At 51.7% G+C, this 23,851-nt stretch overlaps 9 protein-coding genes across 9 annotated transcripts; 4 read left to right on the top strand and 5 right to left on the bottom strand.

The window, feature by feature from the left end:
- BO97DRAFT_352721 (acyl-CoA thioesterase) lies at nt 1-573 on the top strand (the record flags this gene model as incomplete). The annotated part of the gene is made up of 1 exon (XM_025692032.1): nt 1-573. A coding segment is annotated over one exon (573 nt), but the record flags the coding sequence as incomplete, so codon positions are not given.
- Nucleotides 574-1,728: 1,155 nt separating this feature from the next.
- znfA (putative C2H2 finger domain protein) lies at nt 1,729-3,751 on the bottom strand (the record flags this gene model as incomplete). Its single annotated transcript, XM_025692034.1, has 2 exons — nt 1,729-2,212; nt 2,268-3,751. The coding sequence occupies 2 exons, from the start codon at nt 3,749-3,751 to the stop codon at nt 1,729-1,731; spliced, it is 1,968 nt and encodes a 655-aa protein (XP_025548185.1).
- Nucleotides 3,752-7,614: 3,863 nt separating this feature from the next.
- BO97DRAFT_192463 (uncharacterized protein) lies at nt 7,615-8,528 on the bottom strand. The gene is made up of 2 exons (XM_025690475.1): nt 8,014-8,528; nt 7,615-7,961 (listed from the first exon to the last, which is right to left on the bottom strand). The coding sequence occupies exons 1-2, from the start codon at nt 8,299-8,301 to the stop codon at nt 7,737-7,739; spliced, it is 513 nt and encodes a 170-aa protein (XP_025548184.1). The 5' UTR covers nt 8,302-8,528; the 3' UTR covers nt 7,615-7,736.
- A 2,340-nt stretch (nt 8,529-10,868) lies between these two features.
- dspC (dual specificity phosphatase YVH1) lies at nt 10,869-12,192 on the top strand (the record flags this gene model as incomplete). Its single annotated transcript, XM_025697240.1, has 4 exons — nt 10,869-10,912; nt 11,042-11,263; nt 11,334-11,684; nt 11,757-12,192. 4 exons carry the CDS (start codon nt 10,869-10,871, stop codon nt 12,190-12,192), a joined length of 1,053 nt encoding a protein of 350 aa, XP_025548183.1.
- A 3,748-nt stretch (nt 12,193-15,940) lies between these two features.
- BO97DRAFT_427895 (AAA-ATPase Vps4-associated 1 family protein) lies at nt 15,941-16,798 on the bottom strand (the record flags this gene model as incomplete). The annotated part of the gene is made up of 4 exons (XM_025697239.1): nt 15,941-16,055; nt 16,123-16,199; nt 16,289-16,576; nt 16,682-16,798. The coding sequence occupies 4 exons, from the start codon at nt 16,796-16,798 to the stop codon at nt 15,941-15,943; spliced, it is 597 nt and encodes a 198-aa protein (XP_025548182.1).
- Nucleotides 16,799-17,014: 216 nt separating this feature from the next.
- BO97DRAFT_375765 (nucleoporin NDC1) lies at nt 17,015-19,605 on the bottom strand. The gene is made up of 3 exons (XM_025692999.1): nt 19,314-19,605; nt 18,966-19,233; nt 17,015-18,896 (listed from the first exon to the last, which is right to left on the bottom strand). Exons 1-3 carry the CDS (start codon nt 19,444-19,446, stop codon nt 17,312-17,314), a joined length of 1,986 nt encoding a protein of 661 aa, XP_025548181.1. The 5' UTR covers nt 19,447-19,605; the 3' UTR covers nt 17,015-17,311.
- Nucleotides 19,606-19,792: 187 nt separating this feature from the next.
- On the top strand, nt 19,793-21,053 carry BO97DRAFT_408077 (SNAP receptor PEP12). The gene is made up of 2 exons (XM_025695772.1): nt 19,793-20,193; nt 20,254-21,053. Exons 1-2 carry the CDS (start codon nt 19,897-19,899, stop codon nt 20,770-20,772), a joined length of 816 nt encoding a protein of 271 aa, XP_025548180.1. The 5' UTR covers nt 19,793-19,896; the 3' UTR covers nt 20,773-21,053.
- BO97DRAFT_192252 (cytochrome c1 heme lyase CYT2) lies at nt 20,946-22,461 on the bottom strand. Its single transcript, XM_025690474.1, has one exon. It carries the CDS (start codon nt 22,012-22,014, stop codon nt 21,145-21,147), a length of 870 nt encoding a protein of 289 aa, XP_025548179.1. The 5' UTR covers nt 22,015-22,461; the 3' UTR covers nt 20,946-21,144.
- On the top strand, nt 22,266-23,834 carry mvd1 (diphosphomevalonate decarboxylase MVD1). The gene is made up of 2 exons (XM_025694130.1): nt 22,266-22,437; nt 22,528-23,834. The coding sequence occupies exons 1-2, from the start codon at nt 22,367-22,369 to the stop codon at nt 23,669-23,671; spliced, it is 1,215 nt and encodes a 404-aa protein (XP_025548178.1). The 5' UTR covers nt 22,266-22,366; the 3' UTR covers nt 23,672-23,834.
- The last annotated feature ends 17 nt before the right edge of the window (nt 23,835-23,851 follow it).

Raw genomic sequence — 23,851 nt, 5'->3', positions numbered from 1 at the left:
CCCACCCCCCGCCCCACAAACACAGAACTCATGTCCGCAAGCGTCCTGAAATCAACAATGATAATGCAACCGCAAGACCGCAACAGACACAACTTCATGATCTTCGGCGGCTTCCTCCTAAAGCAGACGTTCGAGCTCGCCTTCAGCTGCGCCGCGGCCTTCAGCCACGCGCGCCCAAACTTCGTCTCCCTCGACCCCAGCACCTTCGACCACTCCGTCCCCGTCGGCAGTATCCTTTACCTCCGCGCCACGGTCGCGTATACCGAGCCTCTGGAGCGCCAGCCCCGTGACGGCGGCGGCGGCGGCGGTGGTGGTGGTACCCCTTACACTAAGCTGCGCGTCCGGGTGGATGCCCAGGTCCGGAACGTGCCTCATGCCAGTCGGCAGCAGACGGGCCGCTTTCATTATACGTTCCTTGTGCCCAAGGATGTAGAAGTTATGCCGAAGGATTATGGTGAGTTTATGGTTTGGACTGATGCTCGGCGGCGCTCGGAGAATGCGGCCGCTGCTGTGTCGCTGGGTGCTGAGGAGCTGAGTGCTCTGCGTGGTTTGACCGATAGTGTTACTGAGTAGAATCCGGGATCTGGTCTGTATTCCGTGTGAGGTGGGATCGTAACACTGCCTATAGTTTTTTATACGTACAGTAACTAATGAATGCACTTGGTTTGTCCGGGGCTTTCGATACTATATACCATATACCTTGCGTGTTCAGACAGTACTTAGTACTTGACAGAATACAACTCCAAGTACTAACCGTGCCAAACCCCTCTATAAGTACTAATTGTGCTGTAAATCAAGAGAAACCCCGTTCCCGCACTGTCTGAAGAGAATTCCTCCCCAAGAATCTAAGATATATACATCAATCAACCCCCGACCTAGCACCAGCTAAGCCTCCCAAAGAAAAAGCTTCCAACCTATACAAAAGTGAGCCCGAGCCCGAGCCCGAGAACTAGAAGCCCACCCACCCCGTTAAAACACGAGAGCGAGCTGGCTAAAGCGATCAAACCACAAGTGAACCAAGTAGTCAAGGAGATCAAGCACATACACACAATCAACCAAAAAAAAGACACAGATGAGATTCCCTTCAAAAAAAAAAAAAAAGTTGCATGCTCAATCCCAATCAAAAATAATGTTGGACCGGACCGACCGACCACACACACCCAACCTCCCACACCCTTTGTTTGCCCAGAAATATTTGCCGCCACCGTTTCCGCCCGGGACTCCGTTTGTTTTTGCCCCAAAACCGAACACATTGGGGATGAAATCAAGAAAAAGGAAAAGAAAATTGGTTTGTCATGTCACATAAATATCACCGATCCGGGTTCCGCCCTTCGTTTTGAGTAAGATTCAAAGATATCAAAACAAATGTCACCATGTGCTGCGGTGCTGAAGATTTGACATCGCTGACACTAAACTGGCACAAGGACTGATGCCTGGTCGATAACGTTCCAGCTGGGCTAAATCCCTTGTTGATAAAACCATGGGACCGCTCTTGTGCATGGCTGTCGGATTCAGATACGTAGGATGGTAGTAGGCCTTGCACCACTCAGGAGTTCGCAAATATAGAAATAGCATCGGGAAATTGTGATGCGTGATGATGGTTGAAATGGACCGACCAGGCAGGCCGTGGGCCCTTGGTATAATTCGTATTTCCAAGAAGATATGTCCGAAACCCACCAAGAGTGAATCATTCGACTCAACTGTCGGAGAGGCAACACCGGCTCCATGTCAGCAACCACTAAGAACCTCGTTGATCTTGTTGGACACAAGCGTGCCTCCATTCTTGGGCTCTGGTGGAGCTTCTTCCTTCATGCATGCATTTTCCAGGATATTTGTCCACTTGCCACTCGTGCCCGCATGGCTGTGCTTAAGATGCTGCCGGAAATGGTCTGCACGGAAAAACTTCTTCGCATTGTTGCATTCGCCGAATTTATGTACGGCGGTGAGATGTTCGAATCTGCGATCCCAATCTGGCTGAGGGTGATTGGGAAACTCCTCGCCGCAATAGCCGCACGTGTCATGTGACGGGCCGGCGCCGGTTTGCGCCGAGCTCGACGACGGATGGAATGCCGCTTGATAGCTCGATAGAGCCGCACATGACCACGAGTGGCGTCGCAGGTGAAGTGAGTTCTGATGGCGTTCGGCCTCGTTTTTGTTCTTGAATCGATTGTTGCAGTATAGGCATGAATATTGCTTTTCCATCTCATGTGTACTGCAAAAGGTTAGCAGATGTTCGCTACTGAATCCAGACAATTAGGGCGGCTTACCGAAGCTCCTCGGGGCTATCAAACTTCTTTGGCTTCTTAGGGCAGCAGTCGCAAATATACAGTCCGCCAAGTTTGGGCCCCGTTGGTTTGGGTGGAGGATGATTCGTTTGTAGAGACATTTTGCGCGCCGTTTCAACACTCGACGGTTCAATAATGCTAGGTCCTTGGATGACTCGTGCAACGGGTGGAGTAGTCAAGTGGGCAGGCGAAGTCGAATTCAGTATCGACTTGTCGTGAAAGGTGTCAAGGTCAGAGTTAGGTGAAAGCCCTCCAGGAGACGGTCGGTCATAGCTGGTCATACTGCTTGCTCCTGCAGAGAGGCCTGCCGACGAGTAGGACCCGGTGGTTCGTAGACTCAACGAAGAAGCCGCAGAATGACTCCCGTGACTGGCAGCATAACCAGGGCTGATCGTCAGATTATTTGTGTATGGTTGACCACTTGTTCGTCGTTGAGTGAGATCCCCATTGCTGGTAATAATGTGAAGTCTGTGTCGATCGTCACCAATCGGCTCGCGAGGAGGAGATGATGCTCTTCGTTTCATGCCGGATTTCGAAGCATCTGAATACGGCGGTGTGGCTTCACGGAGGTAAAACATGCGAGACGGTAGCGAATCGTCCGTTGAGAAATCCCCTTCGATATCCGAAAAAACGCCATGGTCGTAGCTACCTCGATTTGAACGGCTGGGAAGACTGATGGTTTCATCATATTGGGGCGTTGTTCCACCGCGACGGCGGTATACATCCCGCGCATACCCTGAATGATCGAAATCCACTGCTGATGAAGGAGCGCTACTCTCGACACTGGGGCTTCGGCCCCCAATATAATCCCTCCACCCAACCTTGGTACCTGGCGAGACTCCGCCTGATTGATAGCTTCCGGGCCACCTTACGTCGAGAGTCGAGCTGTCCGAGCCTCCAGGAGAGGGGATACCCCCAAAATTTCTGGTAGGGATGGTGAGCGTTGACAAGGTGCCTCTAGGTTCGCTTCCACCACTGATCGACTGACGCGGGGAAAGTGGTTTCCCGATTTTCGACAACAAATGCTGATCGTACGCGTCTGACGAATCTTTGACACTTCGGCGCGAGAAATCTCGCTCACCCTTCAAGATCGGGCTGGGGCTTTTGATAGTAATAGCGTTTCGAAAACCTTCTTCCATGGGCGGTGGAGGTTCAATCCGAATGTGTGCTTCCGGACTCCTGGAAATAGTAAGACCGCTCTGCCGGCCGTCTAAATCGTCCAGGGCCATTCGATCACTTAGCGACACGGAATCCGGGCGGCGGTGGCTACCAAACAGACTTGAACTAGGGTTGATGGGGGCGAGTTTTGTTGTTCCTCGGGAATTCGCATGTAACCAGCCAGCGTCGTAGCCGTCTTCGAGATCACTAATACGCGGCGGTGGGGGCAGTGGCGGAGGGGCGAAATTCGTACTCGGATTGTTGGGAATAGGCATAGGCCCGTGTGATGGATAAGAGTGTCCAGACATCGTTCCTATTGGGAGGGCAGTTGAAGTTGGATGATGAGGCTCACTGTCCTTGAAGTCGTATATATTGATCGAAGGAAGCGAGATTCGCGGCAAGTCCATCGTACACCGACAACCTTAGATTGCTGCTCATCGACAAGTCCAGAAAAGACCAAGCTAAAATCGAGCTGAAGGGCGCAAACACGTTCCCAAAGCGAGCTGGAAGAGATGTGGCGATGTGCCAATGCGCGCGTCTGTGGCGGCCACTATAGAGATGGCGGGCGAAACGAACACCCGATGACTTGACAGGAGCACGTCCAAACTCTGGGTGGGAACTGCAAAGTATCACCAATTGGGTCGGGTGATTAACCAGGCGAGTCGGTAGCAGAACCGCAGTCGAAAGGTTTGAGGTTGTCTTCGGAAAGTTAGGTGAATTATGACCTCATATACGTAGGGCTGAGGCGGGTTAACCTTACCTCGATCGGGAGGTATCTGGATAAATTCCGACGTTAAAAGTGATCAAAAGGGTTGTCAGTCCTGGAATTCGATAGAAGTCTTCCACAATTGCGCATGACCACAGACTTGGTTGTGTGCCATCAAATCGCCAACATCGGCAATTTATCGACGGAAGACGGCGCAGACAGGGCCGAGCATACTGAGTTTAAATGAGAAATGCGATCAATGTGTAAATATTTAGGAATGACCAGATGCGAAGAAGAGAAGCCGTAGGCAGGTCAACCATGCGATATCTTCAAAAGTTCATAAGATGTCCGTTTATTTTTTGAGCCACCCTTGCCTAGAATCGAATCTGTTCTGACAAGAAGATGAAGAAGCTGCTGTGAAAGAATATCAAGAGCCAGAGGCGTGAGGGAGAAGTGAGATTGGTAAAAGAATGAAGAAGGGAGGCAAAAAAAAAAGAAGAGAATCGAATGTCACATGCACCTGCTCTCAGCAACCACAACGACGACGATGTGAAGAGAGAAGACGGGCCACAAACGGGGTCGAGGCGCAAGGCGGACGAAGGTTCAAGGTTGAATTAATAGATGACGGGACTTTGGGCAGAGAAGTGGAAGAGGAGTACGTCAGGTTCTGTACTGCACGGCAGCAACCAGGAAGAAAGGGAAGAGAGAAGGAGGAAGAAGAAAAGGTGTGAAGTAGTGTGTAGTAAATTGTGTAGGTTGAGGCGAGTTTCTTGAGGTGGGAGAGGAATGGGTGGTGCAAACCCCAGTCTTATTGGTGGTCCCTCCTTACAAGGCTCGTGGGAAGGAGGACAAAATGACTGTCAGGCCCAAGGTTAAAATAAAACCAAATACCTTGTTTTGCCTGGTTGGTCTCACGAGCACTCCTGTCTTCTTCCCTGAGGCTGTTCTAATCTCCTTTTCCTGTAAGCGCCCAGTGGGATGAATGAGGGGAGGGAGAGAAAGAGAGAGAAAGAGAGAGGGTTGCGGAAAGAGGAATGATGGGTGAATGAATGGATGGAAGAGAGAGAGAGAGAGAGAAATAACGATCAAGAAGAGGACAGAAAAACCCAGACAATATTCAGGTAATACCAGAATTGGTATTTGAATATCCGTTTCACACTGCAGTCTGGTCCGGGTGGACACTTTCCAGTCTTAGCCCGGCCAACGATGTCACAGCAATATTGAAGGTTTGAATTGCAGGGAGGGGGAGAGAGAGGAAAGAAAGGTCTATTGCAGAGTATGTGAAACAGAAGCTTCCGTCCCTTGTTGTGGCCTTTCGACATCTCGTCTCCAGCAGCAATCATTCAATCAATCAATCATCAGCATCAGCATCATCAATTCGAGATCACTTGTCAGATCAGATACCATCAATACTCGGATAGTACCACCAAAAGTTAAATTACGCATTCCCGTACCCGGGGACACTTTCAAGATACAGACATCCGCCCATCCATACATGCTACTTACGATACCATGCCTCCTCGAGCAAGAAGTCAGTGGCCAGAGAAGCGTTCAGTCAGGCAATTTGCTACAAACTTACCAGGTATTCATTGCCTGTGCTGATCAACTGATCAATCTGGTTATCAATGGTCAGTGTAAACAGTCATCAGTATCATTGTCTGATCCAAACCAAGGACCACGCAGTTTGGCAGAAGGGGGCCGACCGGCTGGTAGGTATGGATCAGCCGGAGTTTTAGTCGACACTTTATCTCACAAGGGTGTTTGTTAGTTAGTTAGTCTTTTGGAAGTTAGGCCCCAGATTGAAGTCTGTTGAGCAACACGCCCTGATACCGCCAGGACAGGCCAGTCATGAATGTCGTCAGCGGTGTCTCTTCCGGGCTCAAGCAGGGGGCGTGTCAACTATGATGGAGCTGTTTTTGTCTTGCCAGGAAAGTCTAATCCGCCCTATGGAAGGCATATTCGTTCGGTACGAGGCGCTCACTGCGTGGGTACTGTACCTGTCGGACGGGCTGACTGGTGTCCCTTCGCCTACCTCTGGCTCTCTGACTCTCTGCAGGCGCCTGGGCCATATAGCTGGAACTTAGTGAGTGCTTCAGGAGCATCACCATTCGTCAGTTTCTAACCCAAGAAAAGGGGCCCAGGGGTTAAGGTGGATATTCTGGCACTGTGACTGACTGAATGACGTTAGAAAAAAAGGTCTTGGTTAGTTATCAAAGCCCAGCAGCTGCCGATAAGGCTCTTGGATCCTGCATTGACGAACGACTCCACGTGTTTGTATCCAAGTGACTCCATCCCACCAGCCGTCAAGCCTTTGAAAACCCGACTACGGCATTGGGCTTGAGATGATCGAGACGAATGGACATCCTTCCAATCCATTCTAGGTCATCCAGAACTGGGCAGCATGGGTCCAAGCGAGTCAAGTATTGTCCATTCTTGTGCTTCACGGCTCCAGGACTGAATCTGGAGCCCTGAGCGGTGAGGGAACGGGCTAACCGGATTGGACGGGACAGTGCAAGGACAACTGGGGATGGAATGAGGCAGTGCTGGCGGGTTCATCGGACTTGGTCTCCTCGAATCCTAGCCCTGATTCTCGCGTTCAGTTGATTCCACTATCCCATAGGCTGCTTTCTGGCTCAGGAAACTCCAGTCATGCCGCTACGGAGGGTTGGTCGAGCAGTCGAGGTACTGGATAGAGCCGCGAGTGGGTGATAAAAAATTGTGAACCTCCAAGCAAGGTTTGTCTGCTGGTGGGTTGATAACCCACAATGTCTACAGGACTTCGGAAGTAAGGTCTGTTCCCTAATCGGTTGAGCCTGGCTATCGACGTTCCAGTTCTATGATTTGGCATCGCCGCATGAGGAAGCATCTGGCATATCGCCTGGCCGCTGCAACCCACAAAGAGATTTGCTGCGGGTCAGGAGCTCAATTCTGAAGATCTTAACGTTTTGGAAGGTGCAAGTTGGAAATGAATGGCAAGGGAGCTATGGACACCTCGGTAGTACACTTTTCTCTGCCTTTGCTTCACAGATCATTATTCTTCCGCTTATGGTGCCAGATGAAGATCGTTCTACAGTACTTACCTGCATCCCTACGTCAATTCTGCAAAATAACCAAAGGACGGCAGTACGGTAACGGGAGGTTTGCCTTCCTTTCCCCAAAAAACCAAACTTCCTCACTTCCTCCCAAATGCGTCACCCCGAAAAAACCCTTTCAAGGGGAATGGTCATCCTGTACCTGGGACTTAATCTACATGATGACCTTACCAGGCTGGTACCTCTCTGACGGAGTCGGGTACCGAGTTGCATACAGTAGCAAGTCTAGTAGGCAGATTCAACCGACTTGACTTGCAACTGGGGCTCCACCGTGCGTTGTGCGGACGAGCGACAACGATTGTAAGTGGCCCTATTGGGCGTGCTCCACCGCCCAGCTGGGTCTAGCGCGCCCCATTCTATCGTTTAGATACATGCACTGCCACATTCAAGTTGCTGTCATTTGGCACTTCCCCGTCCGCACCTCTGCCAATCCGAGGTTCTCCCTGCTCTGGGAAAATGAGCAAGACCTCGCTTTGGGACTGGAGATTTGAATTGTCAAGAGAAGGGTCTGGATTGCTTGCAATCAAAAAGCAGAAAGGGCCCAAAGTCTGTGGAAAGAAACTCGAATGGAAGCAAAGGAATCGAACTGGACATGGGAAGATCAATCATGAGGATTCTAATCATTGGAAAGAGAGACATGGAAGGGGCCTCGGGAGGCAAAAAAAGAGAAAAAGAAAATAGAATAGAAAAAAAAAAAAAAAAGAAAAACCATAAAAACTCCTGCGGAGCGTCAGTGATCTTGTTTTGCTCACTTTTTGGTGGACCTTCTGACTACTTCTGTTGCCAACCCCTGATTCTCTCTCTCCTCTTTCATGACAGGGTCGGTGCTCGTGTCTGTGGTCACTATTGTCCGGCTCACATCGGGATCGGATATGACAAGCGACGACGTAGAGAAGCCTATGGCCTGGATCCAACCACTTTCCCAATATCCACGGGAGGCAATAGTACTAAGTAAAGTAATATGAGCGGAGAGGGGGCAACCATTCGATGGCATGGCAAACCGACGGCACGGATCTATACCGCTTACTATGTGTGCTATTGGATAGGAGGAGAGGGGCATGGCATAATATCGTCAGATGCCATCTTCTAACCAAACCTTGCTCTCTGCTTCCTAGGTGGTTTGCCACTATGGCTCTCTTGGGATCCGCGAGGATCCAAACAAGCCAACCCGATCTAGGACCTTGATACTGGCTCACACCCTCGCACAGGTGGCTCCTCGGTATACCAGAAAGGCCAAGATCGAGTGCTGCGGTTCAATCGCCATCTACCTGTTTGTGTCGTCTCGTGAGGGGAGCGCGAGAGGAGGGTCCATTACGCGCCGCCTTCAATCCATAGCTTTAGGTAGTGGCGCACCAGCCGGAGAGAGCTAAGATGATGAAACTATTTGGCCCGCTCTGTTGGATAAGAGAGAAGAGGCGAGGGGAGATCATATACCTTGGACAACAGAGTTCCCCAGAAAACCCGGTATCATTGGCTTCAAGTTCGAGAACGGCTAAAAAGAAACCAATGGACGGATGACCTGGCAGAGGCACATCACCGGTCTTCTTCACTCTTCCTATGGCCAGTCGGTTGAACGTTTCACCTATTCGATACCATTCTTGCTTTCCCCCTCCCCTGTGTCTATATATAGTCGGCTTAATCTAGTCAGCTGATCATATGGTGGTTCTAAAAGGGAATCGTGCACGGACAGAAAGATTCTACAAACGTACAGTAAGACCGAAGTCGGACACGAAGACCTCATTTGCACCAAGGCCATGTGTACAGCAGACTCAGAGAAAAGAGAAGAAAGAAAGAAAGTAAGGTTTGAGATGAAAAGGGTAAAGACCGAGCAGAAAAGAACAGAATAAAAAAGCGCCGTCAGCCTCAAGCCTTAAGGGGCTGCAGACTACTAAATTAAGTCCGGTTGTGCACAGGCCTGGGTGTGGTACAATTTGGTTGTGACAGGTCTAAAGTGAAAGACTTTCTTTGTCCATTTGCGGGGGATGCAGCAGCAGGCTTTGTCGATGGCAATGACTTTCGGACCAAGCTGAATCGGCGCGTTACACAATGCACGGGTACGCCATCAATCAGCAGGGCTGGATTGGAGCCGATCTTCAGAAGAAGAAAAAGAAGGGCGAAGGCGCATGCATGATCCTTTATCCATAGGTAGAAATCTCGGAAAGAAAAAACCACTAGCACAGAGTAACGCGCTGCATGAAAAAAAAAAAAAAAAAAAAAGAGCTAGGGTCCTACGTAGCGTGCTGCAACTGCTGCCGTTTGATACTGCAGGTCTTGGATTCTTCCATTCAGATCATGGGGAGGCGTGCGTGGGACTAGCGAGCTGGCTTGGTTACACTGGGATTGTTGATAACGTAGCAGCAGCAGCAGCAGCAGCAGCAAGCAGAGCTCGGGCGGTATTGTTTGCCAAGGGTCCTTCTGCTGATTCCTTCTGCTGTTTGAGCGCTAATTCGCCCTAAACCATAGAATTGACTTAATTGGCTGGGATCGTTAAGCGACATCAAGCATTATTTACCTCGGAGTAGTGGGATAGAGGTGCAGGGACAAGAGGACTGGCGTCCTTCTTGGCCCTGTCATATTGGCGACATCCAAGCCTCGGGTATTGTCTGGGCGCTTGAAGAACGAGATTCAGGCAGCTTGTTTGACTTGGAACAAGGGAGACCCTTGTTTTCATGCCTGGCTAACGATTTTCTCTGCTGTGAGCTATTAACCTGCAGACGACTCAGCCACGATGTGATTACATGTCACTCATTATTGGCATTATGACCTCCAACAGCTAGGGGACGAAAATTGAGTTCCCTGGTCCCGAGTCCTGCTTTGGAGGCCTTGGCGGTGCCATGCAAGCCAATAGTCTCCTGGAGGGCTGATAATGACGAAGAGATAGCGGGATGGGCTCTGCAAGGCATGGATAGATTGACCGAGATTGTATTGCGTCGGAGGTATGGATTTAGAGATGTGCTTGGCCCGGTGGCTGGCCGGTGAAGGCCATTATTCCCCGTGATAATCAGTGCTTTTGTACTACGCTTGAAGATTGGGACCAATGAGTTGGACTCTTGTGTAGCCAGGCCTTGGCGCTGTCGTAGCCTACACGAGTATTGCGTCGGATGTGGGAATGTTTCCCCGGTGAGCAGATGGGTAGGCTGGACTAAGCTCCTCTCCTCCATGATCTTGGAGTATTGTCACACATTTAAGAAAATGGAGTGTAGGCTGAAGACCGTATGTGCTACCAGATGTATCCCGTTGAGGGAGTGGTTGTGTGTTATCGCAACGATAACACGGCCATGTCCAGAAGTTCTTGGCTTTCATGGGGATGATCTGAAGTGGACCGGCATTGGTGGAGACTCGGAGAAGGTTCGTGCCTCAGGTTCCATCCCAATCCCCCGGGCTACCCTTGCCCTTGCCCTGGACCCTAACCCATCAAACATTTTACCGCCTTCTACCCTCAAGATTCTGCCCTTCAGGACCCCGCCGTATGAATCTTGGCGTCGACCATATCAGATGTTTCATGTTTCCTGGCCTCGGCCCAACCCTTTGCATCATCTTGTCCTTCAGCTTCTCAGTTGTTATTCTGTCGGTCACACACTCTTATACCCGCTTATACACATATATAGACTATAGAATCTGTGTATCATGGCTATGAACAAGATTCCTGGCCACAATATCTATGTTGGCGGGTGGGTTTCCTTCCATTTACTTTCAGTCAAATCCCACCTGCTTCCTCTGCCCTCTTTCCTCTTTTGATACGCTAATCGCCTACGATGAAATGCGCTTATGCTTGGCCGCACCGCTAATTCTCTTGACAGGGTATTATCACTCAAGAACCACGCGGCGTTGACTAGAGCGAATATCACCCATATTGTTTCTGTGCTACGACTACAGCAAGCAGACGAACTGTTGGCGCCTTATCAACGCCACTGCATTGAAGTTGACGATGTAGACGATGAGAATTTGCTGGAGCATTTCCCCGCTGCTGTCAAGTTCATTCAGTCGGGACTCGACAGCGGTGGCGCTGTACTTGTGCATTGGTCAGTTCTCTACTCATCATATGCCACTGTGTTCTCTTGCCCTGTTTAAATTAACTAATGCTTTTTTTAGTGCGATGGGGAAGTCACGCTCTGCAACTGTGTGCATTGCTTACATGCTACATCAGCAGCGTAGTGCGCTGACGCCGCAGTCGGCGCTTGCCATTATCAGAGAGAGCCGACCCCTTTGTGAACCCAACGATGGTTTCATGGAACAGCTCGAACTCTACCACCAGATGGGCTGTCCCGAAGACGTTACAAGCCACCCTCTGTATAGCAGATGGCTCTACCGTCGCGAGGTGGAAGAAAGTGTAGCATGCGGGCGGGCGCCGGAAATGAATACCGTCCTATTTGAGGATGAGCAACCGCACAGGCCCCAGGAATCCACCGGCCGCACGACGGAGATTAAATGTCGTAAGTGCCGGTCAGTAGTCCTTGTGCTCCCCTCCTTTTTGTCTTGATGGCTTTATTATAATGTGACTGACCAAATGGCTAGACGCAAATTGGCAACTACGCCGTTCGTTATTCCCCATGGCCCCCAGAAACCGGGCGTATCTCTCGCGAATACGGAGTGTGCACACATTTTCCTTCATCCATTGACGTGGATGCGTCCCAGTCTCTTCCCTGACAACGAGTCTGAGGATTCCGGCGCACCCCTTGGCTCGCCGCCGGCAGATGCGCCGTTATCCGGTCGTTTGACCTGCCCGAACAACTCCTGCGGTGCCAACATTGGAAAGTTCGCCTGGCAGGGTATGCGGTGCAGCTGCGGCGAGTGGGTGGTTCCCGCTATCGGCCTGGCGAAAGCCCGAGTAGACATATCCGAGCAAGTGAATACGGCTCGGGGGCCAGCCCAGGCAGCCTTTGGCATTCGCCTTCCGCCTGGAATGCGGCCTAATCCCACTGATGAGGCCAATGGGAGGGGGAATCTCTAAGCCTTCCACCAAGATTACACAAGGCAGCAACCAGACCTGACAGGGTCGGCTCGAGCATTGCTGACATCCTCGGGGAGTGGTCCTATTCCGGCCACACGGTAACCACTTTACATGTTGGCCTCACGTGGGGAGGCAGTGCGATCGACCGTAAATCAGTCGCAGACTCGCAAGCAGCAATGCTACATCGAGCCTAGTGTGTCAACGCGTCCGAGAGTCTCTGCGGGAGCTTGCGTGGATAATTAATAGTCGAAGAAAGACAGAGCAAACGCCCGCGGCGTGGCAAGCAGGCGGTTCCTTGCTGTGATTCGCGGGTTGAAGGGAGGCATTTAGGCTTTATTAGCGCGGTCAGAGCCGCAGGCGAGGGAAGAGAAGGGAAGGAGGTATGAGGAAGATGCGCAGGTTACGCGCACGCATACGATATGATAGACTCAAGTCTAGGCTCGATTGACACTGGTGTTCCGAAAACAGTCGCGGATGGAAAGGATGAAAGGACCCTGATGCCGATCCTCCAGCGGGGAGACAGGTATGCTAGCGCCGAGGTGACCTCACCTTCTCGGCAATGAGGGCCTGATTCAATTTTATAGTCTAATTTACCAGCCTGCCACAGTTGCGCAGCCAAGTACTCTAACCTTATTGTTTTGATAATAACCGATCCCCGAGGAGCAGAGCCATTCAATAAATCAACCTCAGACGCTCAAGCGCAAAGGAGAGCGCTATGGCGATGAAACATGAAACCGACTTGAGAGACTCTTGAACTTTTACTTTTTCTTTTTTCCCATTTTTGCCCACATCAGGATTGAATCAGGGCTGGATGGTAACCAACCCCACATCCTCCGACCAAAACCCCACGAGGCTGTTCCCAATGCTCTAAACCTCTTTAAGACGAGCCCCACGAACCGCACAGGGACCCCTCCAGAGTCCACCTTTCCTTCCGGTGGGCAGCCACCAATGATCTGCAGCCAGTGGTCGATCGGGGAAGAAACCAAAGCAGAGGTTGCAGCGTTGCACAAGTTCCTGGCGTCTTTCCGATGGAGGGATGACTAATCTACTAGGGCCTGTCGACTGGTTTCTGCTTTCGCAATGTACTGTGCTCGGAGCCTCGGACAGTGCGGAAGCTGGTGAGAGAGCAAAAGAGAACCTTGAAGGGAGAAGGGAAGAGAAGAGAAGAGGGGGGAAGCCTGGTAAGGTCTAGGCTGGATCACTAGCGCCGGGAAGGGGGCTGTGCAAAGCTCTCTTACGCAACTGGGGCACGCTAGCCATGGTTGCAATTTGTGCTCTTTCTGGTTTTCTGGACGGTACGGTACGGACTGGTATAGTATGTAAGATACCAGCCTTGCGTATTTTTCACCTCACACAACCAACCCTCCAGCTTTCTTGTCTTCAGTGTCACACTGTCAAGGCTGTAGGGCAGACCGCCCTATCTGGTTCGGCAAGGGTGGCAAGGACGGTCCAAAACGTGGAAAGGAGACAGAAGAGCATAGAAGGAAGGAACTTTAGGTAGGTAGGTCCAGACCATTTCTAGGTTCATCAAGTGCTTTAGTCTTCATCATATCATGCTCCATAACTATCAGTATCATAGCATATCACCACTGTATCTTCACCCAATGTTGCAACAGACCAGGCAGATACTTTATCCAGTCAGTTAATGACTTGATGCCTAGCAACCAACTAGTACGGAGTAGATAGCCAAGGTTATCTAAGCTATTCATGTATGTCTGATTTGATCACTCCCCATGATCCATTCAGGAACCAACGGCTGCTCGCCCCTCTTCTCCTCTTCCTTCCTGGTCAGTCTTCGGAGCCTAGGACAGGCTACCATGCGTGTGATGGCTGTGGAGGGGTCGTGATGATCTGTGACGAGGACCATGAATTATACTTACCTAGTACGTAGTTAAGTCAAGTCAGTAAGAAATGACAGTTGACTATCGCAAGCTTGTCGTCTTTTCGAGGGGTATAGGATGACGTCAGCGGGACTCCCCGGCTTGAGTTTATGCTCTGCAACATTGAATGATCATCGACACGGGCAGCGTCAAAGACTAAGGACAGTTCTCTACCGAACCATTTCCTATCTCTCCACCATAGAGAAGGTACGGCGGTACCTACTGCTATACTACGAACCTCAACCCAGGCAACCGGTCGCACCACTATAAATCGATTCTCTCAAGGTCCTTAGAAGAAAACGAAAAGGGATCTATTCCCGATTCAGACAGTAGTCTATTTCGACCCAATGTCTTCTTCTCTTGCCTGAATCTCTTTGACAAGCTATAGCTATATAGATTGTATAAATATTGCGCAGGTATCAACCGACTACGAGGATCAATCCACCTCCTAAGTAAGTATTTCCTGACCCCTCCAATAGAGGAACAGTCGTAGAGGAGTAGTGAGTGAGTGCAAGTGAAGATGCAGGAGACTCTGCTACTCCGCTGCACTAAACCCAACAGGCGACTAGAGCGAGGAGACTAAACAGCACTGCCTCAACCGGGGATCCACTATTTTGCATGGAAAATCTTGGCTTTGGTCTTTTTCTTCTTTCTTTTTTCCTTTGCGGATTTTCGTTTGCACTGTCATCCTGAACGAGGAAGGATGGATATTGCTTATCTCCGGTTTTCATACTGCTCAACAAGTAATCGCTATAGAGGTGCAGGTGGTAAATTAGCTACCTGCCTGGAATTGATTAGTCTCCGCAGGACACTTCAAGTTTAAAGATCAGAAGAGGGGAAGAGCGTGGAGTGGAGGTTAATGGACGACATGGGCTTGTAGAGGGGAGTAAGCAGGGAGGAGCGGGGATTCGTACTCTATGCGAATCACTTACCACCCTGGATTTAGATAGGGGATAGGTTGACGACGCTTGGTGGAAGTATCATTTCCCTCCAAAGACCTTCCTTCGTACTTTGTCTGCATAAGCGGAGAAGATGAAATGGGAAAGGAGAGGATTTTTTAGATTAATTGCCACTGAGATGGGGTCGCATCCCCGCCCTTTCTGTCTCTGTTCACTATCGGTAAGTCTTCTGTCGCATCCATTGGATTAGAGGTTATTGCAACTTCGTTGTACGGTATTCTGCTATCGATACTAGTGAGCAGTGTATAACGGATGTTTGCGTAAGGCTGGCCGGTTTGTGACCTGTTGGGCAGGAAATGCCGGCGAGGGGGTCGTGGCCATTCTCTGCCTTATGCCTTATGCCTTATGGGAGGATGGACTTTCTAGAAGCCGCCTAAGGCTGAGACGTGGCTCTGTTACTCCGTACTCCGTAGCTCAGTCCAAGCTTCCCGCCTCGCTGTCAGGTTGTGTGTAGTATATGCAGGGCATACGCACTGCATGTGAGGTTAGTTACAGTAACAGCAATGACTTGATCATGTGGCAGATCGATACTGAAAGACCCGCTTTCCATCTCTTGCATTGGTTTTCTCAACAAGTATTCTCAGTAGTCAGGTTAGAAACTCGACTAGGGAGTTGGTGATGAAGACAGAGCCTAGAGCTATGTCATTCCCGATTTGCTGTCTTGCTTTCGGGGAAGTGTCTTCGAGGTATCTGAGACCGGCATCGAAAGCACTTCTCACGGACAGAGCAATGACCTCGTAGCCCATAAGGCAAGGCATTTTGAACCAGGCTATCCTAACCGCACATCTCGGATAAGACACGCCGGTAGTCATCACATGGCGAGGCTGTGTTAGAACCAGACACGCGCGCAGTCTGGAAGCACATCAAGTTATTGCCCCAAGGGCATGTGCACAAGCACACGACACGGCCTCAAAGACCACCAGAGGGAACAGACGGGAAAAACGAAGGATCCTGCAGTCGTTGCCGATTGCGCCTTGCGACCTCAACATTGCGCACCCTATCAATTCGCATCTGATAGAAGTTCCTACTCCCCAGATCAGTCAGCATCCAAGACCGACAGATGAACGAAGCAAAACCCAGAAGAAACATACTTATGCAGCGCAAACACCCTCGGCGAATCATCCGTTGTAGAAGCCGTAGTACTCCCAGATTTCTTAATCGCATCGATCTGCAAGCGCATTTTGAATCAGCCAAACCATTATCATCCAACCCCCCGTGCATGGCGTTCCTCCGTTTGACCCAGACGCGCAAACCTACTCTATCATCACGGTCCTTCTCCGCAGCCTTACTCTCCTTGTCCTCTCCATCTTTATCTCTCGAGTCCTTGTCCTTGTCCTTTTCCTTTTCCTTCTTCTCGTCCTTGTCCTTCTCTGCTCCAGCCTTCTTCGCTTTCCGCGCCTGCTTCTCTTCGTACTCCTTCTTCACCTTCTCGATCTCCCTGGCCATCGCTTCGCGCTTCGCTTTCGCCTCAACTTCCGCTGCGTCGATTATCGGCGAGCAGAAGTTCCGGTCGGTGAGGTGGGAGGGGCAGGTGTAGAAGAAGTCCTGTGCGAATGAGGGATCATTAATTAGCCCATCAATCTTATATTGGGTATTGATATTGGGAACCAGTTTCAATGTTCGGGGGCAGAGAGAGTCGGTATAACTTACCTTGTTATCAGGGGTGATCAGGACCGAGGTCGAGGGTTTATAGCAGATGTAGCATGCTTTGGCGGAGGTATCGGCTACGTGACGGAGATGGTAGGTGTTCTGAAATGGCGAGGCCATATTTCTTGCAAGTGGCTGGGCAGAGTCAGGATGCAAGAAAGGAGAAGTGAGTGAATTTGCCTGTATTGAGGTGCGTGGGGGCAGTCGATGGAGTTGGCGCGGGGAAAGGGAGTCAAGTGAAATGGTTTGGGTGCGGAGAAATAGTTCCACTGCTGATGATGTCATGTGACAGGTGAACAATAAACTACATCGACTTCGAAACCATGTTCTGTCTCTCGAATACTAGAATACAATACATTTGATTCATGGATAGACTACCTGCCCAACTAACGCCAGAGCAATGCATACATAACAGTCAAGACTGACTCTAGGTCCAAGTCGTAACTTTTCGACAAAACAACAACCCCCCTTTCTGAGGAGAAAATGAACGAGGAAAGGAGAAAGTAAAAGGGGACGAAAGGGATCTCATCTTCTCTGAGATGAATGAGACGAGGAAGTGGAATCAAGCTTGGATACCTGCTCATCACCATGTCCCTCCTTCACATGTGACATCTACAGCCAGGAACGCCCGACCTATAGACTCTCACCAACCACCCCAGCGGCCTCCCTGGCTAGCCGCAAGTCCTTAGCATCCAAACCGATCACGATGAAGTATTTGCTGAATGCAGACAGTATATCCGCCAGAGAGCGTTTAAGCGTCGTCAGGACTAACTCTACATCGGGCACTCGACGAGCCTCGGCCTGTGCCTTGGGGTTGCTGGATGGCGGAAAATCCACATCCGTCCAGTGCGCATCCAGTCCACCGTTAATGAAGGGCTCCAGTGTCTGGATGGTCTCGGTAAATAAGCGGATAATGCCGGGCACGTCCGCTTGGACTTTACCGTAGGAATCCTCTTCGAGACTTTTGATGGAGAGGCAGGTGATCGAGTCGATGGAGTAGACAATAGAGCATACATTAGCATGCGGTGTGCCGAGGACGATAGCGGACAGGCGACGGGCGTAGGTCTGACGGAATAGACGCCCAACGGGGGTGCGAAGAAGATTGGCGACGAGAGGATGCAAGTTTTCGGGCTTTCTGGTGGTCAAGGGGCCGGTGAGAAGCTTCAGTTCCTGCTGGGCTGCGAGGAGCTTTTGCTTGTGTTCAGTGGGCAGCAACTCAGACGCCCGATCAAAAGCATCGCGAGCTTTGGCGCGGGCGGTCGGGGTCCAGTCAGGGTTGCTGCCGATTGACTTAACCGCATTGCCGAATTTCTCCGGGCGGGAGGTGGTCTTGGACGTGGGAGCAAAGATATCAGCTTCATCTAGCTCCTTCAGAGGGTCGGTGAGTCGGGGAAGTGTGCGGAGAACGGGCTCATCTTCAGGGAGGTCGGTGTTGAAGCCAGTGGTTGCCCCTTTCTTCTCTTCCTTCTCTCTGTTGTCCCGATACTTCAGATCCTCGTTCTGCTCCTCGACCCGTGTCGAAACGCCCTTGATCACTTCTGTGGCCGCGGTAAGAATCTGAGACCAGGCTGGTCCATCTTCGCGGTCAATATCGTTGAAAATAGCCTTGCGACGGTCAGGAAATTGCTGGCTAATGAAGAGTAGCTCCCAGAATGCGAAGGCTCGAACAGTCTCCTTTTGCGCTTTCAGACCGGTCAGAAGGCTGCCGTTGGGGTCTTTGGCGTCTGCTGTCAATGGCTGGCCGCGCTTGAGGGGCTCCTTGCTCAAAAACAAGGAAAAGAAAACATTGGCGCTCTGCCAGCATGTCGTCAAAAGCGCCCCTGAAACCACGGTCCTCAACAAAATCCCTAGACTGATTGGCGGAATGAAGCCCGGCGGATAAGCGGCAGACCTTGGGAAATCCCAGAAGAGCTTGGCGAAATACAAGGTGGTACTCCACGCCGGACGGCGGAGGAAGATGGTGTAGATTAAAGGGCAAGCCAAAGCAGTGGTGACACTCCTCTTGACACCGCCAACAATGGCCGTCGGCAATGCAGCTTGAATGCGTTTGGGGATAGATCCCACATTGCTCTTGTCCTGCTCAGACCGTCTGGCGACTGGAATAGGAACTTGGTCGTGATCACAGTACAAGTGAATAAACGACTGCACGATTGCTACTAAGAAGTGGTATGTGTAAAGGTAAATTGCTCGTTCGTTCAATGTTGCGCGCTCATGGGGTCTAGCATCATACTGTTAGCCTGGACACCATCGAAATCGGAAAGGTTTTCACCACTGGCGAAGCACATACCTAGCTCGATTCACCCATTCCAAGTGTGCACTCAGCGGCGACGACCATCTGTAGATCTCGTTGAACCACCAGGCCGAGAACAAGTACCATCCGAACGTCTGGAAAGCATCGAGTGGGATAAGTTGTTTAAGCGTGCTGATCGGCGAGGCGGTCGTCCTTGCGCCAAGGTGCATCTGGCCGACACGCAGAACAAAGATGACAAGGCTGCAAAGGGATAGAAGAACTGTTCGAATGCCACATGCTCCAATTGGAAACCATGACCATAGGACTGGTGGAATATCGTAAGTGGTTAGCGGTCGCCGGAACCTTGTCCTTCGATTGCTCCATCCATCTTGAATTTGAACTTACATGATGATTTCTCACCAATGGCGAATGCAACTATGTAACAGACCAACAGCGCCAGCGCAGAGGCATGGACGAACCTTCTGTGTAGCGCCGAGGTCAATATGCGCCGATAAGGGCGAGGCCGTGCGACAGCCATGATGAGGTTCTGGATCGAGACTGCAGTATGATCTCTAGGTAGAGAAGAATGAGACAAATTCACCGCATGTTCAGAGTACCACAGAATAGGTAGCGGTTTACTCTCAGAAGGCCGAAGCTCCAAATAGTCCGGACGGAGCTCTGTCGAGGAAAGGCGGGCAGCGGATGCGACGACAAAATGAAGCTTTTCGAATAAAGCATCAAAACACACACCAGCCACAGCTGGCTGGATCAGGTGACCGGGCAACCCAGAGTCCGTGCGTCAGGTGATGGCGGCCTGCAAGGTCAGGCGTTAGGAATCAGGCAACAACGCCATCGGCTTCCCCCCTGCTACCGACGTATGTACTGTTGTACATGTGCCTGCTTGCATCAGCCGTTCCGTTAATTCCCATCCGCCTCGTCCTTCCTCCTTCGATCCACTCTCGCACCTAGAAAAGTGTTCTTCTCAGCCATGTCTTTCGATCGCTTAGATTCCTTAGAGTCGCAGCCTACAACTCTGCGACGATCCGATGATCCGCATTATCGCGATGACCCCGAGTTTGACCGCTTGACTGAGAGTCTCTCCAACCGCCTATTCACTCTGACCTCGAATATCACCCGCTTATCGGACCAGATCGCTCTCCTGGGTACGCGCCGGGATACCGAGCGTGTGCGTGAACGAGTTCACAGCCTTTTGGAGCAGACTCGGGTGGGATTTAAGGATGTCGGGGAGGCGATCAAGAAAGTAACCACTTGGGAGGATGTCAATGTACGTTGCCTTTCGTCTGCATTGTCAAGCACCTCTCCGTTGCTGACATACATTCTCTAGCCCTCCCAAAAATGGACGCAACAGAAGCTCTCCTCTGAATTCAGAGCTACATTGGAGGAATTTCAGACCGTTCAACGTCGTGCTTTAGAAAAACAACGTGCATCTGCAGTGGCCGCCCGCACGGCGGTGGAAGACGGTGAGCATGCGACTGAAGAAGGGTTCCAGCAACAGCAAGAGCAGCTTCTTGAGGAACAGCCCCGGTTAGCAAATCAAGATGAAGTAGACTTCCAGGAGTCTCTAATTATCGAGCGGGAGGCGGAAATCCGCAACATTGAACAAAGCGTCGGCGAGCTCAATGAACTATTCCGCGATGTTGCCCATATCGTTCATGAGCAAGGAGGCCAACTCGATATTATCAGTGAAAACGTGGAGAGAGTCGGGGACGACACACGTGGTGCCAATGTTGAGCTGCGTAGCGCAAGCCGGTACCAGAAGAATGCGCGGAACAAGGCCTGCTGTCTCCTGGTCATCCTGGCCGTTATCTTGCTGATCATCGTTCTTGCCGCGGTGCTGGGGTGATTTCTGTCGGTCCCCGCCGCTTTTCTATGGTATGCGACATCGCTGTTTGACCCAGCATCAGGTCGCAATGCTCCTCCCTTTTGATGATATCATCTTCATGTACCTTTTATGTATATGCGTATGCTTCCACCCGTTTGGCAGGCCTCGTTGTTTACACTCATGACCCCCTTAATGATCAATCGGCGCTTATGGAGCAGAGGATGTTTTGACTATCTATAATGGTTGTGCTGTCTTCTATGCTTGTTATGATACATAGCCTTGTTATACATGGATTGTACACCGAGCTAAATTTCCCCAAGACCGTAACCGAAACTCCTTGTGTTCGCCTGTACATGTGCACCGTAAACCAATCAGGAAAATGCTGTGAGCTGCTTACAGTCCCATAAAGCGACTGAAACGCATCCGACAGCCCTCCCAGGTGTTCAACTTGGGTCGGACATCCAAATAAAAGCTCAGCTTACCCGGCCCAGCATTGGCGGCCAGTCCGGTGCCGGTGGCCCCTCCCGATGTCTTGCCTTGGTAAAAGTCGATAACGTACTCGACTCTATCCCCGCCGCACCTTTCCACAACCCAATCATGACGGTCGAAGGGCAGCTGGTAGCCCATCAGGTTGTTGACCCGCGCCCGAGGGCTCAAGAATTGAGGGTCAACGCCCAGACCCCGGAAAGAGTACAGTTTCGGACCTCCACATTTCTTGCTGCCGGGATCACTGCCGGGAGCTCGACTCTCCCAGTCCAAGATCTGCTGCCATGCACGCTCATTGACGGCATTGTGGATGGGGATAATGGACGCGACGGTGGTGGCCAGCTCAGAGGCCGATTCTGTGGAAGAAGGCGTGTTGCCCTTGCGCATCAGCGCTTCAAAGAATTGTCGCTCGGACGGATAGATCCAATTGCCGGAGTTCGGGTCGTGACCTGTCTCGGCCTCGTCGTTCGATGGTGCGCCATGCGATGCGCTCGGAGACGAGTATGGAGAGGGCGGAGCGCTGGGTGATGCGGAAGGTGACGGCTGGGATTGAGTATCGATCGCTCGCGGTATGCTACTGATCTCGCGATCGGTGGAGAGCGGACGTTGCATTTTAGCCTTCGATTGAGCGTCTTCTGTAGGCATGGGGTGAGGAGGAGCGCCTCCGGAAGCTTTGTGTTGTTGCAGCCATGCCTCGCGAGTTTTGTGATCAACAGGGCATGCTCCGGCTGCTGCAGCTGCAGGCTCGGGTGAAGGCGTACTGGCACCGGCGCCCATGAGTGAGGAAGAGATATATAGGAGGGTGGGTTAAAGGGACGGTGATGTGACAAGACCGTGCTGGGGGTGTCTGGCGAATGAGAAGTACGAAGATATAATCGAGGATGGAATCCAGGAACTTCAACTGAAAAAGCGGACAACTCCGAAAAGGCGGAGAAAAAATGGCAGCTCACCGCCTTCAATTCCGAGCAACAAAAAGAGCCCCTCAGTCTCTTTGCCCAACGGGGAAATCCATACATTCCCCTCCGTCCCGTGTGCCCCCCTGCCTCTTGGATACTTATATCTTCGACTCTTCGACGCTTCATTGACCATTGACCTCTGAATTTTGGTTCAACCGACTTCTACATCCATCATGGCTGCTTCCGCTGAAAGTCTCGTCTATCGGGCCACCACGACGGCCCCCGTCAACATCGCTGTCATCAAGTATGTTTACTACTATGCACCCCACCGCCCCCTATTGCGGTCACTCAGGATCTATATGACAGCGCCGAGGAACTGACACGAGTCTTCTAGATACTGGGGCAAGCGTGACGCTGTTCTTAATCTGCCCACCAACTCTTCCCTCTCCGTCACTCTCTCCCAGCGCTCACTCCGCACCCTGACCACCGCTTCTTGCTCGGCCATCTACCCCGCCCAAGACGAGCTGATCCTCAACGGCAAACCCCAGGACATCCAATCCTCTAAACGCACCCTTGCCTGTCTCTCCAGCCTGCGCGCTCACCGCAAGGAGGTCGAAGCCGCCGACTCCTCTCTTCCCAAGCTCTCCGCCCTCCCTCTCCGCATCGTCTCCGAAAACAACTTCCCCACCGCCGCCGGTCTTGCCAGTTCGGCTGCCGGGTTTGCAGCCCTTGTCCGTGCCGTGGCCGACCTCTACCAGCTCCCACAATCTCCCCGCGATCTCAGCCGCATTGCCCGTCAGGGCTCCGGCTCTGCCTGTCGGTCCCTGATGGGCGGGTACGTTGCCTGGCGCGCCGGCACCCTCGAGGACGGTAGCGACAGTCTAGCCGAGGAAGTTGCTCCCGCCGCTCATTGGCCCGAGATGCGCGCCATCGTGCTTGTCGTCAGCGCCGAGAAGAAGGATGTCCCGAGCACGGAGGGTATGCAGACGACCGTGGCCACGTCGAACCTCTTCGCTACCCGCGCGAACACGGTTGTCCCCGAGCGCATGACGGCCATTGAGACCGCGATCCAGAACCGGGACTTCCCCGCCTTCGCCGAGATCACCATGCGTGACTCCAACGGCTTCCACGCCACTTGCCTAGACTCCTGGCCTCCGATCTTCTACATGAACGATGTCTCCCGGGCTGCTGTCCGCCTGGTCCACGACATCAACCGTGCCGTCGGCCGCACAGTCTGTGCTTACACTTTCGATGCGGGCCCGAACGCCGTCATCTACTACCTCGAAAAGGAGTCTGAGCTCGTCGCTGGAACTATCAAGGCCATCCTGGGCGCCAAGGCTGATGGCTGGGAGGGTCCGTTCTACGAGCCCCTCAAGGATCTCAGTGCCCCCGGCGTTGCCTTGGACCAGGTGGACTCGCGGGCCGTGGATGTGCTCAAGGAGGGCGTCAGCCGTGTCATTCTCACCGGTGTCGGTGAGGGCCCGATCAGCGTGAACGATCACCTTGTCAGCGAGAAGGGCGATGTCCTCGCGCACTAAATCAAGGAGCTATCGTGCCAAACTCGAGGTACCGCGGGCGCTGATTGATAGTCAGACCGCGGACTACCTTGGGATAAAAGATACCCATACCGCTCCCTCCGATGTTGAGAGTGAGGGGTTCAACTCTACATTCAGAAAGTCTATATTCTCGTTTACTGCGAAGCATATAATTCAACATTA

The sequence above is a fragment of the Aspergillus homomorphus genome (assembly GCF_003184865.1).
Source record: "Aspergillus homomorphus CBS 101889 unplaced genomic scaffold BO97scaffold_42, whole genome shotgun sequence".
Lineage (NCBI taxonomy): Eukaryota > Fungi > Ascomycota > Eurotiomycetes > Eurotiales > Aspergillaceae > Aspergillus > Aspergillus homomorphus.
Note: the sequence above shows the minus strand (reverse complement) of the source record. Positions and strands in the feature narration are given on the sequence as shown.

What these genes read in the sequence shown, in the direction of transcription:
- mvd1 (XM_025694130.1), top strand. Translation starts at nt 22,367, where the DNA reads ATGGCTGCTTCCGCTGAAAGTCTCGTCTATCGGGCCACCACGACGGCC. An exon ending in GTCAACATCGCTGTCATCAA is followed by an intron (nt 22,438 to 22,527) that starts GTATGTTTACTA and finishes CGAGTCTTCTAG; the next exon opens with ATACTGGGGCAAGCGTGACG.
- BO97DRAFT_192252 (XM_025690474.1), bottom strand. Translation starts at nt 22,014, where the DNA reads ATGGGCGCCGGTGCCAGTACGCCTTCACCCGAGCCTGCAGCTGCAGCA.
- BO97DRAFT_375765 (XM_025692999.1), bottom strand. Translation starts at nt 19,446, where the DNA reads ATGGCTGTCGCACGGCCTCGCCCTTATCGGCGCATATTGACCTCGGCG. An exon ending in CATTGGTGAGAAATCATCAT is followed by an intron (nt 19,234 to 19,313) that starts GTAAGTTCAAAT and finishes ATATTCCACCAG; the next exon opens with TCCTATGGTCATGGTTTCCA. An exon ending in GAATGGGTGAATCGAGCTAG is followed by an intron (nt 18,897 to 18,965) that starts GTATGTGCTTCG and finishes GTATGATGCTAG; the next exon opens with ACCCCATGAGCGCGCAACAT.
- BO97DRAFT_192463 (XM_025690475.1), bottom strand. Translation starts at nt 8,301, where the DNA reads ATGCCCCTCTCCTCCTATCCAATAGCACACATAGTAAGCGGTATAGAT. An exon ending in AGGGGTTGGCAACAGAAGTA is followed by an intron (nt 7,962 to 8,013) that starts GTCAGAAGGTCC and finishes GACGCTCCGCAG; the next exon opens with GAGTTTTTATGGTTTTTCTT.
- BO97DRAFT_408077 (XM_025695772.1), top strand. Translation starts at nt 19,897, where the DNA reads ATGTCTTTCGATCGCTTAGATTCCTTAGAGTCGCAGCCTACAACTCTG. An exon ending in CCACTTGGGAGGATGTCAAT is followed by an intron (nt 20,194 to 20,253) that starts GTACGTTGCCTT and finishes TACATTCTCTAG; the next exon opens with CCCTCCCAAAAATGGACGCA.